A 16,086-nucleotide genomic window follows, 5' to 3' on the forward strand; every position below is an offset into this window, starting at 1 on the left:
TTCCTTCTGGTTCCAATAACTCACTTTCTAAATGGCAGAGAGTAAAAATCCTGGTATTTCGTTTTAGATCCCAGGAACAACAACTGCACATGTATTTCATGAGCGCTTTGCAGTTTACAAAGCTCTCTCACCTTCATCGACTCAAGGTTCTGGCTGCTGCCTCTCTCCAGGCCCATCTCTCCATCCCCCATGCTCTCTGGGCATCAACCCAGCCCCATGGTCCCTCTTTCAGCTCCGTGAATGAGCCAGGCTCCCACCACGTCTCTCCCAACCCACGTTTCTCCCCGTACCACTTCACTCAGGCACCTCCTCCTCACTCTCCATATTTTAGTTCAAATTGTACCTCCCCCAGGAAGTCTTCCCTGACTGTACTCCAAGTCAGGAGCCTTTGCTCTATATGATTTATTGAGCCTGAGGTTTTCTGCCAAAGCCATAAGCTCAACTGCAATCATATACGCTGTATTTATTCCATATACTTTGTGTGGTTGTTTCATTGATGCCTGTTTCCCCCACTAGATTCTCACCTCTGGAGAAGGTGACCTTGGTTGTCCTTTTTATCGTTCTATTCCCAGCGTGTAGCACAGTGTTCTGCATATTGTGGCTGCTCAATATTTCCTCACCGCAATGATTTAATCTTGTTACATAGGAAACCCATTATGTGCACATGCTGGTACAGGAACTAAGGCTCAGAAAGGTAATGCAACTCACTAAAGATGGCTTTGTTAGTCAGGACTCGATACTGTCAACACAAACCCTTGTTTTCTAATTTCCATACCGTTACTGTACCCACTGCCAAACACACATACACACACACACACACACACACACACACACATTTTCCTTGCCACTGAGGTTGGAGGACGAGGAACGGTCTAATAATCTAGCCCTGCATCTGGAGAGGAAAGACAGAAATCCAGGTCTGTGCTGCACACTCTTATGAACTGGGTGTTATGGGGAAATTCTTGATGAGCCTCTCGTACCTTCAATGTTCTGGAACACAAAATGAATGAGCCAGTTGTTACGCTCGTGTCTCTAGGCAGCAAACCCACCCCTTTCTACTCAGCTTTGTGGTGCTGGGCTATGACTCGGCCAACAAAATTTCTGTTGTGAAAACTGACTTCACTTATCATCTGTCAATACGGAGTGCCGGAGGAAGGCCGGAAGGCTGGCGGGGAAGCAGGAGTGTATCCCTTCCTGTTTACTCGCTACTTCTGTTTTTGCCTCTGGTGTCTATGAGCTTCACTGAAGCGGTGGTTCTTCACCCAGAAGTAAGCAGTTTATTCCCGTTTGCAGTGCTTCCAGCACCCACAGAATCAACCTCCCTACCTGTTCCCAGAGATGCCCTCACTGACCCAGTGCGCCCAGCTCCGCAGGGTCCCTCCTCTGAACTTCTCAGTGTTAATAACTTCAACTTTTCTCTTGCTTCCAGTTTTGTCTTTCCAGGTCTTCAAAGCCTATTTAACAATTATTATATTAATTTTTCTCTTTTAAAATAACTGGCATGTTTTCTCTCTCCTAACTGGACCCTGACTGATAATAGGGACATGAATAAAATCTATCGCATAAGGTGGTTGTGGTAATTAAATGATAATATCTGGGAAAAAATGTTTACTAAATTATAAAGGGTAATGTAGTTGTTAATTTTTATCTTGTTTAATAAGACATGGCCGTTGCATATGACCCCAGATACTAGAAATACGATCGTTTTTGAGTGCTACTGGGAGGCGTAGTTTGTCCCAGCATAAAAAGAAAAGTTGTAATGGTTATAGTTATTCATAAATGAGGGTGATTCATTATGAGGTCAAGATTTTTCTATCAGTGAAGAAATTCAAGTTAACACTGGTTATAACTTCTATATATATTGTATGAGAATATATATTTATATTTATACGCATGTGTTCATTAATTCAATGTTTTTTAATACATGTGTGTATATTACTTTATAATATAAACTTATTATATTAAGTACTTAATTTTATTACTTAAAATGGTAATTATATGTGTGTTCACTGATTCAATCCAAAAAATTTTTAATACATATTGTGTGTATATTACTTTGTAACACACTGAAAATCATGAGTAGAACGTACTCTGTGCCCATCAGCAGCTTACATTTTAGTGGTGGAGACAGGACCAAACACTAGGGACATACAATCAAACGGGTTAAGGGACATGTAGAGATAAACACACATTGTTATGAGACCATGTAGAGAAGGCAACTAATGCAAGAGATGTGTAGAAGTTAGCCAGCAAGAAGCTTCCCATTCAGGGAACTAAGAATGAAGGATAAAGTGTGGGTGTGGGTGGGCTGGGAGGGGGTGGGTGGAGCCAAGAGAGGAAATGAGAGAAGAGACACAAGTCTGCATGAGGACTAGAGAAAGGCTCTGGTCTGTGCTTCCCGTAGTTATTTTCCTCTACTGGTGAGCATGGCTGGATCCCAACATGCCTTATGGCTAAGCTTGCCTAGGCTGTGGCCATGAAAATCATGTGTGCATCAGAGCTGGGTTCGCTTCCCGTAGAAAAGAAACATTGTCTTTCTATTTCAGCTTCTTCCTCTTACCAGAGGAATTAGGGAGGAATTACATAATCGATACTCTAAAGCATAAAAATAATTGTCTGATACAGTCCCAAATGGGGGAAAAAAAGGATTTTATGATTATTCCAAAACTATAAAGGAGGGTAGTGGAGTTTGGAGAGGCTCTATGGATTGCCTTAGGTTAGACAGGCGGTACATATGTGAAAGAGAAGCCCCCCTTCAAATCCTTTAATGGTGCCACTCGACTGGAATTATATGCTTGGTTTTGAAAACATTTTTAATTATTTTGTAAAACTTTCAAACTTTCATTTCAATGCAGAGTCTTAGTGTTTCTTATCTTGTTTCTGTTACTGTTAATTCATTTTATTTTCTGATTGTACTAAAGAGCCCAGGAGAATTTCAGATTCAGTAAACGTGGCTTGGCTATCACTTGCACTAATCACCAGCAACACATCTAGACTGTTGAAAGGAAAACAAAACAGTCACATTTCAGCAACTGGTCAGATTTTCTGAAGCAAGGCAACCCCTTGCAGTGTAGTGGGCTTCTGTGGGTAAGGCTGGGAGGAAGCCCTTTAAGCAGTAGAATAAGGTGCCTGAAGGAATATGTGAGATACAGTACAGATATTTCTGGAACAAAGGAAATGCCAAATCATTACATTTTCAGCATTATTTAAATGTCCAAGTAAATATGTACTCAATACCTTCAACCCATCCTTCAGGCAGTCTCCATCTCTGAATCCTATCTATTTTTTTCATCCTTTCTGCCTTTTGATTTTTTTTTTTTTTTTGGCCGTGCTGCCTGGCTTGCGGGATCTCAGTTCCCCGACCTAGGATTGAACCCAGGCTACAGCAGTGAAAGCGCTGAATCCTTACCACTAGACCACCAGGGAACTCCCTCCCCCTTTTGATTATTAACGCAAGAATGACAATGATCTAAAAAGTGATAACTACTCAGCCAGGTGTGTTGTGGGTCAGAGCAAATCACACCAAACAACAACGTCACCCCTCTTTCTATCATTTGCTATTTTCAAACGCCTTAAAATTTATCCACTGCAGGCAAACCAATAGTTATATTTTTGATCATTGCTATCCAAAGGGTTTAGTAACATATTACTGTCAGCATCAAGCACACTTAATGACACAGTGAAGTGTTCCAACGGACAGGTGGAGATCCTTGGGAAACCCTGAGCTGCTAATATGCACTTATAAAGGCAATTGGTGGGTGTGTGGTTCTCATGCAAGGACCAGACTCCAGCTACAGGCAGGAAGGGGTGGCCTGACAAGAGGGAAAATTCTGATGTTAGCGAGAAGTGAATTAAAGTTTTAGAAATATGTGGTGACAAGGCAGAAAGGCAAGTGCTCTAAATGGGGTGTGGAATTACTCAAGTGTTACCTGTAATACCAAATGCTCTGTTCTAGAGCAGAGCCCTTTGAAAATCCTCATGCCCTTCACCCGGAGTTATCTTGGAAACCGGGGCAGGGCTCTGTCTCAATGCAGGATCATGTAGTTGCATCTCTGGTGAGAAAAAATATGCAGAGACAGGAAGCTGAGAAATGAGCAGACATGCTCTAATGTGGATCAAGGGTGAGGTCAAATGGAGAAGTAATTATTTTTCAGCAAGGAAAGGTCCAATAAACTCAGTCAAATTTGTGGCATTCACAGACCTACAAACACAAATATAAACATATGCACATATAGATATACATACAGAACATACACACACAAATATGCACACGACATTCGCACATGCATGTATACATATACAAATGCACATATACACCTAGTCACGCATATACACACGTACATACATATGCACACATGCACAGATAATATGCCCGTCCATATGCACATGCATGTATGCACCCACATATACTCATATACATATCTTTAGTAAAGTCAGAGATGGTTTTATACATCAAATAATATTTGACTAATTCCCTATAGTTTACAAGTGTTCTCAGAACCATTATCTCATGGATACAGACAATTTGGATCAGCTCCCTCAGTGCTGTAGTCACCAAATCCTCTTTAATAAGGTCATGTAATACCTGGCATGAGGCTAGCCAAGCAGGCCAGTGCCAGGGGCACTTTCTATTACAAGGGTTAAGCAGTCAGAGTAATTTCCTGGGGTGATTAGGAAAACAAAACTAGGCACAGGACAAAGAACATATGATCATTCCAGAAAAGCCAAAGATGTCATTGGTCCAAAGAATGAATATATTATCTGAAAATAGAGGTCATGAGAGAGACAAACAGATAACGGGAAAAAGGAACAGGTCAAAAAGGCAGACTGAGGAAAGATTATTCATTCCATGTTCTGTTCTGAACTGGGGTCCTGTAGGCCACCCACTACCCTAATGTATCAGTTGCCCCTACAAAATATGTGTGCGCTGATCTGAGTTAAAGGTCCAGGGTTTGGGACATACAGTGTTTCACATCATTTATCATAAGTAGGAATGAGGTTTGATAATTTCAGTTTCATATTGGAATCAGCTTTGTGAGTTGAAAGTGACACACACAATTACAAATATCTCTAATTTTGAGCCAGTTTCTGTTAGGATTTGAGGCTCAAGAAACTCTGCTTTAAATAAGAAGTAGTGGACAGCCTCATTTTTAAGGTAAGTTAAATTATGGCAAGGTGCTCTCATTGAAGCTGTAAAAAGATGAAGATGTATCACTCTTAGAAATAGCCATAGCGCATTAACTATTGAAACTTACATTACTGGTAAAATACATACAGTACATCAGACTGAAATAAATACTCTTTTTAGGAACTAGATTGGATAAATCATTTATTGTGAAAAATGAGTCATTTTGAAGAAAAAGAAGTCACCTCTCAGCGAACACCTCTACTTCATTAGCTGGATGCAATAACGGAAACGTACAAGCTGAGAGGGGGCAGCCAGTGTAAAGGCAGCTCCTCCATTTTTAACAAACTAGGAAACTCAGTTCTAGAAAGTTCAGGTAATCTACCTAAGGTAACGCATAAGGTTAGTAGAGTACATCAGACTAGACGTAAATCATTCTAAGTTTAAGCCAACTGCTTCCCACGATGAATATAAGAAAAAGAGAACTTCTTTGTAATTTTTAAAAAATTCAGGGCAGGACTTCCCTGGTGGTGCAGTAGTAAGGAATCCACCTGCCAATATAGGTGACATGGGTTGAACCCTGGTCTGGGAAGATCCCACATGCCGTGGAGCAACTAAGCCCATGTGCCACAACTACTGAGCCTGTGCTCTAGAGCCCGTGTGCCACAACTACTGAAGCCCGTGCGCCTAGAGCCCATGCTCCGCAACAAGAGAAGCCACCGCAATGAGAAGCCCGCGCACCGCAACGAAGAGCAGCCCCCGCTCGCAGCAACTAGAGAAAGCCCGCGTGCAGCAACGAAGACCCAACGCAGCCATAAATAAATAAATAATAAAAATTTCAGGGCCTTTAACTTAAGTCTTATAAAAATTAATAGTGGAAAATATCTTCATCAGTCATTTAAACATAGATCAGGCTTTACTGGAGACTGAAATTTAACAACGGTTGAATATGTATTCTGTGGGAAGCTGCATTATTTTTATTGATAATAAGTCTCCTACTTCCCCCCAACTACTCCCCTTCAGAATTTCTACACCTAAGCCAGCTACGTTTTTGACATTTTACACCTTCATACATTGTTTGCACCCATGCTCACCTTTCTACTGGCCATATGACACCAGGAAATTCATCTCTCCGAGACTCTGTTCTCTTCTCTATAAAATGGAGTTTCTTTCCTACCTTCTTCAAAGAATTGTTGTAAATAGCAAACAAGATGATGAGAAAACACCTCGTAGTTTTCAGCTGCAAATATCTTTAGCTTTAAAAACTTGCTCTAAAGCACATATATTAAAAAATACATCAAAACAAAGAGATTGGCGGAAAGGAGAATGTGTTTCACTATTGAATTTAAGTTAGAAATGATGGTGGCCTAATACCGGGGACTCAAAGAAATAAATCAATGAAAGACATATATATTTTAAAGAAACTTATAATTGAGTAGACGTTTGAATTTTTTAAAAAAACAGTAAGAACTTAAAGATAATCTCCAGATATCTTGGTTAGATCAGAGAAAGAGAACAAGTTAGAGGAAAAAATTGAGGTTGGTTTTAAACATTTTGGCTTATGTGCTATAAGATATCTCAATATATCCAGGAGGTTGAAATGATGAGTTGGTGAGTTTTGCTAACAACCTAGTGACGAGAGATAACAGCCTATGGATGACAACAGAATCTGTTGGGGTCATAATCATTTGGGGGTGTCCTCTGGCTCATTAGAACTTCTTAAACGTCTCCCATCCACAGGAGTGGTTCCCAGAAGCCTGTGTGTAGGGTGAACCTAAGAGCCTGGCCAGGACTGACTGGATGACAGGGGGGCAGCTGACCCACACCACAGGTCTCTTCCCTTAAGAATGACAAGCAGAGCCCGCTGGGCGGAGTTTGGCCGGGATTCAGCGCAACTCCCCCCCCCGCCCCCCCCCGCCCCCGGGTCCCGTCCCCCGCTCCCCAGGATTCGAGCCTGAGAAACAGAGGCGAGCCGGCGGCGACTGTCAGCGGCAAGGCCTGGGCTGGAGAGCGTCCAGACATCCCGCCGCCGCGAGGAGCTTTACGGTTGTAAAAGCCCTCACAGTGACATCCTAAGAGAAGATGGGAAAGAGCTGTAAGGTTGTGGTTTGTGGCTTGTTATCTGTGGGGAAAACGGCAATTTTGGAGCAGCTCCTTTATGGGAATCATGCTATTGGAATGGAGGACTGTGCAACAATGGAAGATGTGTATATGGCAGCAGTGGAAACAGATCGGGGAGTCAAGGAACAGTTACATCTTTACGACACCAGAGGCCTACAGGAAGGCGTGGAGCTGCCAAAGCATTATTTTTCATTTGCTGATGGCTTTGTTCTTGTGTACAGTGTGAATAACCTTGAATCCTTTCAAAGAGTGGAGCTTCTGAAGGAAGAAATTGATAAGTTCAAAGACAAAAAAGAGGTGGCCATTGTCGTGTTAGGAAACAAAACTGACCTTTCTGAGCAGAGACAAGTGGACGCCGAAGTGGCACAGCGGTGGGCCAGGAGCGAGAAGGTGCATCTGTGGGAGGTGACGGTCACAGACCGCAAGACCCTGATCGAGCCCTTCACCCTGCTAGCCCGCAAACTCTCCCAGCCCCAGAGCAAAGCGAGCTTCCCTCTGCCTGGGAGGAGAAGCAAAGGCAACTCCAGCTCTGAGAACTAAACCCTAGGGTGCACAACTGTCCCTTGAACGGTGACTGCCTCGAGGTGTCTGTGAACTCATGTAAAACAGGCCATTTCTGTCTACCTTTGGTCTTTAGGAAACCCCTAGGGAAGTAATTTAATGCACTTTCAGTTATAATTCAGTTACTGTTGCCTGACATGAAGTAATAATATATTTGCATTCTCCTTGTTTCAGACTTGTCCCTGAAATTAGCACCTTTGTTATCTATGTTGCATTTGTCAAAAGAATGAAATAAAGTTTGGGTGGTTAAAAAAAAAAAAAAAAAAAAGAATGACAAGCAGGTGCAAAGAGAAATCAGACTTTCAATGTGGCTAGATGTGTAAAAACGATAAACTAAGGAAATGTGAATGACAATTTCTTCCGTATGAACCATGATCGGTGAAAGAGGATATATCATATGTAAAAAGAGAAACAGAGAAAAGAAATGGAGAGAGAATGATATAGGATTAGACTTCCAACATGAAGCCAATTCCTGGTTCCAGGTCCTTCCTGAGTACTAGCTGACTTTCTGTCTTGAATGATGAATTCTCCTAAGCCTATCCCCTGTCTTATTGCTGTTCCTTCCCACCTTCTCCTCCCCCTCCCCCCTTCCCTCCCCTCCCCTCCCTTCCTTCCCCCTTCCCTCCCCTCCCCTTCCCTTCCCTTCTCTTCCCTTTCCTTTTTTTCATTCAGAAAACTAAGATGTCTCACATTCCTTTGCAACCAGAGAAAGGACTAATAATAGAAGAATAAAAATGATCATCCAGACGGTGTATGTCAGGTGAGGAGCAAGTATGGGAGTCTCGAGGTATCCGGGGTGCCCACGTTGCACCGACATCAAGGGCCAAGTAGAGACAAAGATGCTGCCAGGAAGGCTGGACGGAAGTGAGCAGAGTCCTAGAGGTCTACTCTATGGACTGTGCCGACAGTAAACAATACTGTATTTCATATTTCAAAATGTGCTAAAAGGGTGTATCTTCTGTTAAGTGTCTTATCACAAAATAATCATAACAATAATAATAATAGATAAATAGGGCAGGAGGAAACTTTCAGAGGGGATGGGTATGTTTATGGCATAGACTGTGGTGATGGTTTCATGGGTGTTTTCTTATCTCCAAACTCATCAAGTCATATACATTATGTACAGCTTCTTATACATCAAGAAAGGTGGGGTTGGGAACAGGAGACTTAGAAGAAAAGCAAGAGGAGAGGAAAATCTTCAGTTGTGTCAACTGCTAAAAAGGCCAATAAGCCAGTTTCTCCCTGCCCCATCTCTCACCACACCAATTCTCCCAGCGAAGCTTTAGTCCAAATGCCTCACTTAAATCAGTGAATGCACACAAAATAAATCAAATAATTATGCAGGAAAAAACTGAGTACCACAAACATGGTCTGAAAAGCCATTAATTCAGAAAATACTTATGGAGATTTTACCTTGTGCAAATACCCAAGACTAGTGCCACTGAGCCGTGAGAGGAAGCCAGGAGACATTTTTGGTTTTGTTTTGTTTTGTTTTTTAATGCTTGGCATTTGTTGTTGAGATTATTAAATCTAGTAGGACAAAGTCAGATAAGGCATATTGAAATAAGATAATCACATAAGTATAAGCAAAATAAGAGTCTGAACTTAATTCTAACAAAAGATGAAGGAAATCTTCACATACGTGTCATTTAAATGTCTTGAAGATACTGGACAATAAAAAAGGAAGATCTTTCAAGGCTGTGTGAACAGATGGCATAAAAAGCAGAGAGAAATAAAAATTTCTTGGCAATCAGTCTGTTATGTCTAGAGTCTTGGGTGCTGGAACAGAAGCAGTGTGAAAGGAGACTAAACGGATATTTTGGGGTATTAGGCAGGGATTTGAATATCGGGCTAAGAAGCCTGACGTTTATTCTTTAGGCAGAATGAAGGAGAACGGTCTCCTCTCTGAACCTGGGTCCTAAGTGCTTCTTAGTGTCTGAGTTTGTGTTCATCCTTTGGCAGCCAATCATGACTCGTTCCGGAGAACACTGTACATTAAATAGGACTATGTCCTGTCTATGAGGTCCTGTGCTATTTCAGCCATTTAACAAGGCTAGACCCCCCAACTGCACTTCTCTACATTTCCTGAGCACCTGCTCTGTGACAGGTGCTGTGCTGGGTTTTAGGGATATAGTACCGAATATGAAAATGAGTGGTGCCTTCTGTAGTCTTACAGCGGAGGCGGCTATGGACACAAACTCAGCAAGTATTTGCAGCGTGTGAAGGAGGGTTGTTGGTCATCTTCTCAGGTAGAGGAAGGAAGTCAGATACCTGGGTCAGAAGAGAGAAGAATGCTGGGAGAATCAGAAAGGAGAGCAATGGTGAGTACTTGGATGATGAGCCCCTTACCAGGTTAGTGCAGGGGAGAGAAAAGTCTAAGTGGATCAAGTGCCAGAGTCAGTAAATGAGAGCAAGGGGTGAGGTAGTCAATGTTCCTTAGGTCAAGGCGAAGGCTCACTTGCGGGTTAGACAGGGGATGCACTGTGATTCTCAGAGACGTGCTGTGATGGGATCTCCTTTGAGCCTCTAGCTCTCTAAAGATATGTTCCTCTGAGTTGGGCATCTGACAGCCCCTTATTATGACATATCTTTATAACTGGGTGCCAGGAAAAATTTTAGGTCGATGTCTTCTTTCCTGATAATCAGAATTATTTAGCTTACTGTGTCTTACTCTTTGCCATGGTAACCAGGGAGTGTAGAGACTAAATTGGTGCTCAACCAGTGCTCTTGGTTAGCATATTTCATTCTTCCTGTTTCCCATAGTCCTGAATTCTGTTTGTACTCACTTTGTTTGTATATCCTGAGAGCATGCCAGTTATTTTCCTGTCCTCTCTCTGACACCACACCGCACACACATGCACGCACACACATTCTCCCTAACACCTCCACCCAGGATGCCTTATTACACCCAAAAGAATTTAAGAGAAGTGACTGAAACAGGGCATTCCATTCATACCTCTGAATACTCACTCACTAAACATGTGCTGATTGTATACTAAGTTCCTAAATTCAGGCACTGAATTAGGACTGGGGGCACAACAATGAATGAGGAAAGTTACTTGCCATCTCAATATGCACAGCTGGCCAGACCAGAGAAGACCTGTTAGTAGCAGACAATTGAAACATGAATGCAAAGGAAGGTATGAAAGGCTTCAGAAGAACACAAGTTGGGGAAAGGAATTGGCCATTTTGGAGATTTAGTGTTTGTGCTGGTTGTTCTACAACTGATATTTTATACAAAATTCAACCTAAGTCAATTAGCTAAATACTATTAGCTTTAATATATAAGAATGCTAAAAGTTTAGGTATACAGTCTCAGATAGAAAATTGTGTGTGTGTGTGAGAGAGAGAAAGAGAGAGAGGAAGAGATAATCCAATTTGAAAATTCTGACTCCAATTGTGATTTCCTTTATTTGTTTCCTTTGTCTGTATTGGGTCAGACTCTGAGGAGGAAGAGATCACTAATGTTTTTTCTGGACAGAATGTGGGCTTTAGACTTCAGCCACTGGCTTGTAGAGTGTTTGACCTTGACCAAGTTATGCAAAGCATTACATCTTGATTTTCTTGTCTCTAACATGGAAGAAATGCCCAGAGGTTTGTTGGGAGGATGAATGTGGTAATACATGCAAAATGTTGAGTATTATATTCAATGCATAGAAAGTACTCAATAAATAACATTTTAAACAATAATTTATAGAAAAAAGTGAACTCGATGGGCAAAGAAAGGTAACAGTTATCAGAAAAAATAATGGTGAAAGAACTACAAGAGGTTTATGGTAACTGTCCAAGAAATACCTTAAGAAGATACACCAAAATTTTTGAGGAAGTGACATGCATTATGAATAGGTTGTTTCCAAGTTAAGCTAAATTACAAATCAAAATCATGGCCGAGAGAAGAGGGGTTTTGGGCATATATTAGGGCAGAGATCTGATTTCAGAGGTTAAGATCTTTTTAAACTATCTTCATCCCTGGACTCCCTGACTCTAATCTTTCCGACCACTACTTTATGGCTCTATACTGAAACAAGAATCATATTTTGATATTATAAGTTATTTCACTACCTTCATTAGAAATATCATTGGTTCCCTTTTATTTATTCCCCAGAAAAAGTCCAGAAATTGTATCATTCATCCAAGGCCCTTCAAGATGTGGGATCAATGTATTTTTCCAATCTTGTTTTATCACACTATTTACCATGGACCACCAGGTGTCCAGAGGTTAATTGTCATTTTCTGAACTTCAGGCACATGCCTCAAGGCTGACATGTATATAGTAGACACTTAACAGATGGCGAGTAAATGAGAAAACTTTCTTGTACTTTGAACCACTCTACATTTGCCAGTGATGTCCCCAAGATGTCACCGGCGAGGCCCAACCTCTGACATCATCACCTCCTCTGTGCAGCCTTGCCCAGGGCACCATTTGCAAGAGGCAACTTGGGCTGCGAGGAAGGGCTGCAGCCTCGCTCCCAGGTGTGATGCAGGTCCTTCTGTCATAGCACCACTGTTTGCATGATGCTAATTCTTTACATGTCCCTTACCTCCTGTTGACTACCATAGCCTTCTAATACATGTTTAATGCACATTTGCTATTGTAATATAAGGCAGATTAAAAAGAATCACATCACAAGTCGTTGAATTAAATTAAAGAGAATTTATGATTTAATCTAGAAAGAATTTTGGAAATATATTTCAGTCCAATCCTTGCTTCTTCCAGCATAGGAAGAAAACAAAAACTTAAAAACAAAACTGAGTCCTAGAGAGATTAAGTGATTTTTGCCAAGATTATTGAGTTTTATAAACAAAGATTTTTGACCCAGAACAGTTTCTTCATTGATTCTCCATGGCACAACTGAGGTCTGTCTCCAGACAATTCGGCTTTTAACTGCAGGCTGGTAAAGATGCCTTTAGCACTGGCTTCTCTCCCCTCTCCCTCCTTCCCACCGCTTGGGGCTGCTGTCCTCTTCAACCCCCTGACCCCCAAAGCCCACACTGGCTCTGGTGGTCTTTTGAAAAAAAAAGGAGAATTTAACATGTTTTACATGTCTTAAATATTGGTCAGGGGTGATCTAGTGACTTTCATTTGTGGGGGGTTTTGTCTGTCGGCTGGTTGGTCGGTTTGTTTTGTAATTAGAACAAGTGTCTGCCATAGGTATTTGAGAGAACCAGAGTTTAGGAAGGTTGTATCACTGTTCAGTGACAGAGATGAAATGGATATGAAAATAGTCTAGGTCTCAGAAGGATCTCAGAACTTTTAGTTCACTCATTCACATCTCACTGGTTCAACAAGTCTCCTTTGAGTGCCTAAAGCATGCACAGGTATTGTTCACTTATTCTAAGATGCCAAAAGGAGTTAAGTGAGGAGGAAACACACGGATACTGAATCCTAAGGTATCCTGGGAAGGCAGCGTGGAGATGTTCACAGGAGTGCTCGTCACCCAGAGGAAGAGAGACTGATGTCGAGGCCTTGACATTCACAGCTGCCCTGCTGCAGAGCCTCACAAGGCCCCACTCTGAAACTGCTCACCCTGCCCCTCTCATCCACAGGACGGTGAAGCAGTAGGAATCAGGGCCTTCTAAGGCCGAGTATAAAAGGTTGTCCGCTTTCACAGCAGATTATTATTCAGCTGATGTCTCATCCTATGTGTTTTCTCTATGTCTTCCCAGACAATAGCAGTGCATTTGTAAATTACTGTTCTTTTTTTTTTTTTTTTTTTTTAATTTTATAGCTACTTTATTTGTTTATTTATTATTTATTTTTGGCTGTGTTGGGTCTTCGGTTCGTGCGAGGGCTTTCTCCAGTTGCGGCAAGCGGGGGCCACTCTTCATCGCGGTGCGGGGACCGCTCTTCATCGCAGTGCGCAGGCCTTTCACTATCGCGGCCCCTCCCGCTGCGGGGCACAGGCTCCAGACGCGCAGGCTCAGCAGTTGTGGCTCACGGGCCCAGCCGCTCCGCGGCACGTGGGATCTTCCCAGACCAGGGCTCGAACCCGTGTCCCCTGCATTAGCAGGCAGATTCCCAACCACTGCGCCACCAGGGAAGCCCCTACTGTTCTTTTAATAACAAATCATAACTGGGTATTCTTCTCTCCCAGGAATATCGGCTACTTTCATAATGTTTAAGCCACACATCAGGGATTTACTCTGCGTCCTTCTCCAAGCATGTCAAATGCAACTAAATTACACTAGCCTCAGAACACAGTGTATTGGATTTCAAGATAAAGCAGATTATAGTAAATAGTAATCTTTTCAAATTGGTAGAATAAAATATTAAAGTATTTCAAACAAGAATTTTAATGTGTAAATTAAATCTTTGTTAATATTTCTAGCATTTGAGCATTGAGAAGCCAGGTGACAGGGTGATTACTCAAAGGTTACAGCTTATCTCATCGAGTTGCTGATATGTTAAATTGTTAGTCTTTTCTTCAGAATTATGTAGAAAGAGCATTTCTCCAAGTGAAACAAGAAAAGCCAATCGATCAACTGAGATGGACGACACTAGCTTATAAGTTCCCCTATTTTTATTTTTTGGAAATGGAGTTCTACCTTTGATCTGTGATGCTTGCCACTTTGTAATTGCTCAACCTACGATTTTAGAAAAAAAATAAATGGAGGTTACTAATTAAATTAATGCTACTTGTCAGCAGTTTATCATGGTCACCATAGTTTCTAATGTAAAAATGTAACTTCAAGTATGCATATGTATAGAAAATTCAAGTAGCAACAGTGACACAAACCATATAAATGTCCTGAAAAATCCAGGGTACGTGCTATGGTATCACCCAAAGTATAAAGGAATTAGAGGGGGAAAAATACCCATAGGATCGTAAGATTAATGTCCTGGCTCTGCCACATCCATGCTATGTCAACCATGGATAAGCCAGTTTCATGTAAAATGAAGACAAAGATACTTTCTGATCTACTTCACAAGGTTGTTATAAAAATCAGATAATATACAAAGAAAGATTGCATCAGCTAAAAAAGTATAATAAAATCTAGGAGAATATCAGATACCAAATATTCTTTGTGGTAAGACTGCTTACAAATCAAAATGTCTGTGGAGATTTTTTAAAAATGGGGTATTTAAAAAATTTGTTTCCTGACTGCAAGCTTATATATTTTATCACCAGAAGAGTAATAGCACGTTTCATTTAGTTTTTCTGCTTAAAATTCAAAGTCATCTTTTCAAAATGAGTCTACTTTTACACAAATGCACTTGCACTGGTTTTAATTAAAATTAGGTTTTGTATTTGTCTCTGTACTGAGTGAATAATTATTTTTAATTAAAAAATCAAGAAATGTAATGTATTTTAAAAGTGTGCTGCCTCTCCCATATTTGGCTAGTATGTTGATGCTTAATTAATGCAGATAATAATTTTAGCAGACCCTAAACAACTTATTAAAGGAAATAATTTTTTACAGTGTGTTTGTTCTGTACCAGGCTAGCCTTTATTTTTGGTGCTTCATGAGGACTGAGAGTTGAGTACCCACAAAGTATCTGCCCACAGAAAGCTCAGTAACAGACTTTGATTCAGTATTTCTTATCTTCCCAATAAAATATATGCATGAAATTTTAAAAAATAAAATAACATTAAAAAAGGCAATATAGAGATTAGAAATTGCCAGAACCAAGAATAATCAAATGCATGTATATAAATGTGTATGTATGTATGTCTTTGATATCTGCATAGAGATAACCTGTAACACTGGAGGCAAATAAAAAGATATATACTTTCCTCAGTCTCTGACTCTAAGTCACAGAAGTCACATGACTGCAAACAGGGACTTTCCCATCCATGGCTCAGTGTCCTCACCTGAGAGCCCACCTTATTCATTAGTCCACAGGATTTACCTCTCATTCAATAAGAGTGTTTTACATAGAAAGGAGTATGGTAGGATCATGTAGATTAGTGATACTGCATTTTTTTTTTCCACCAGGGGTGGTGGTAGGGGTGGTCCCCAAAGGAAAAATCTAGCAGATGAGAACCAAACCAGAATAACTCTATGTCTCTATGTATTCCATCAGCTCCCATTGACAGGGAATGAGAGTGAGGTTAGAAGATTGTGCCGTGTTAAGAAGAGTGATCCTGGAGGAATACTTGATAAGCATGGGTGCCCTTCTCCTTCAAGACCAAGTGCAGCATTCCATTGGTATCCAAGAAAACTATGACTGAAAAGAAGGATAATACAGAAATGGACTGGAAATTACCTTCTTTTCTTGTCATGACCTGTACATCGATAGATCCTATAGACAGGAGCTTCAAAACATGCACTGGGTC

The 16,086-nt window shown here is 41.1% G+C and overlaps 1 protein-coding gene across 1 annotated transcript; it reads left to right on the forward strand.

The window, feature by feature from the left end:
- Positions 1-7,207: 7,207 nt before the first annotated feature.
- On the forward strand, positions 7,208-7,832 carry LOC103000875 (NF-kappa-B inhibitor-interacting Ras-like protein 1). The gene has a single exon (XM_028168199.2). It carries the CDS (start codon positions 7,208-7,210, stop codon positions 7,784-7,786), a length of 579 nt encoding a protein of 192 aa, XP_028024000.2. The 3' UTR covers positions 7,787-7,832.
- The last annotated feature ends 8,254 nt before the right edge of the window (positions 7,833-16,086 follow it).

The sequence above is a fragment of the Balaenoptera acutorostrata genome, chromosome 17 (assembly GCF_949987535.1).
Source record: "Balaenoptera acutorostrata chromosome 17, mBalAcu1.1, whole genome shotgun sequence".
NCBI lineage: Eukaryota > Metazoa > Chordata > Mammalia > Artiodactyla > Balaenopteridae > Balaenoptera > Balaenoptera acutorostrata.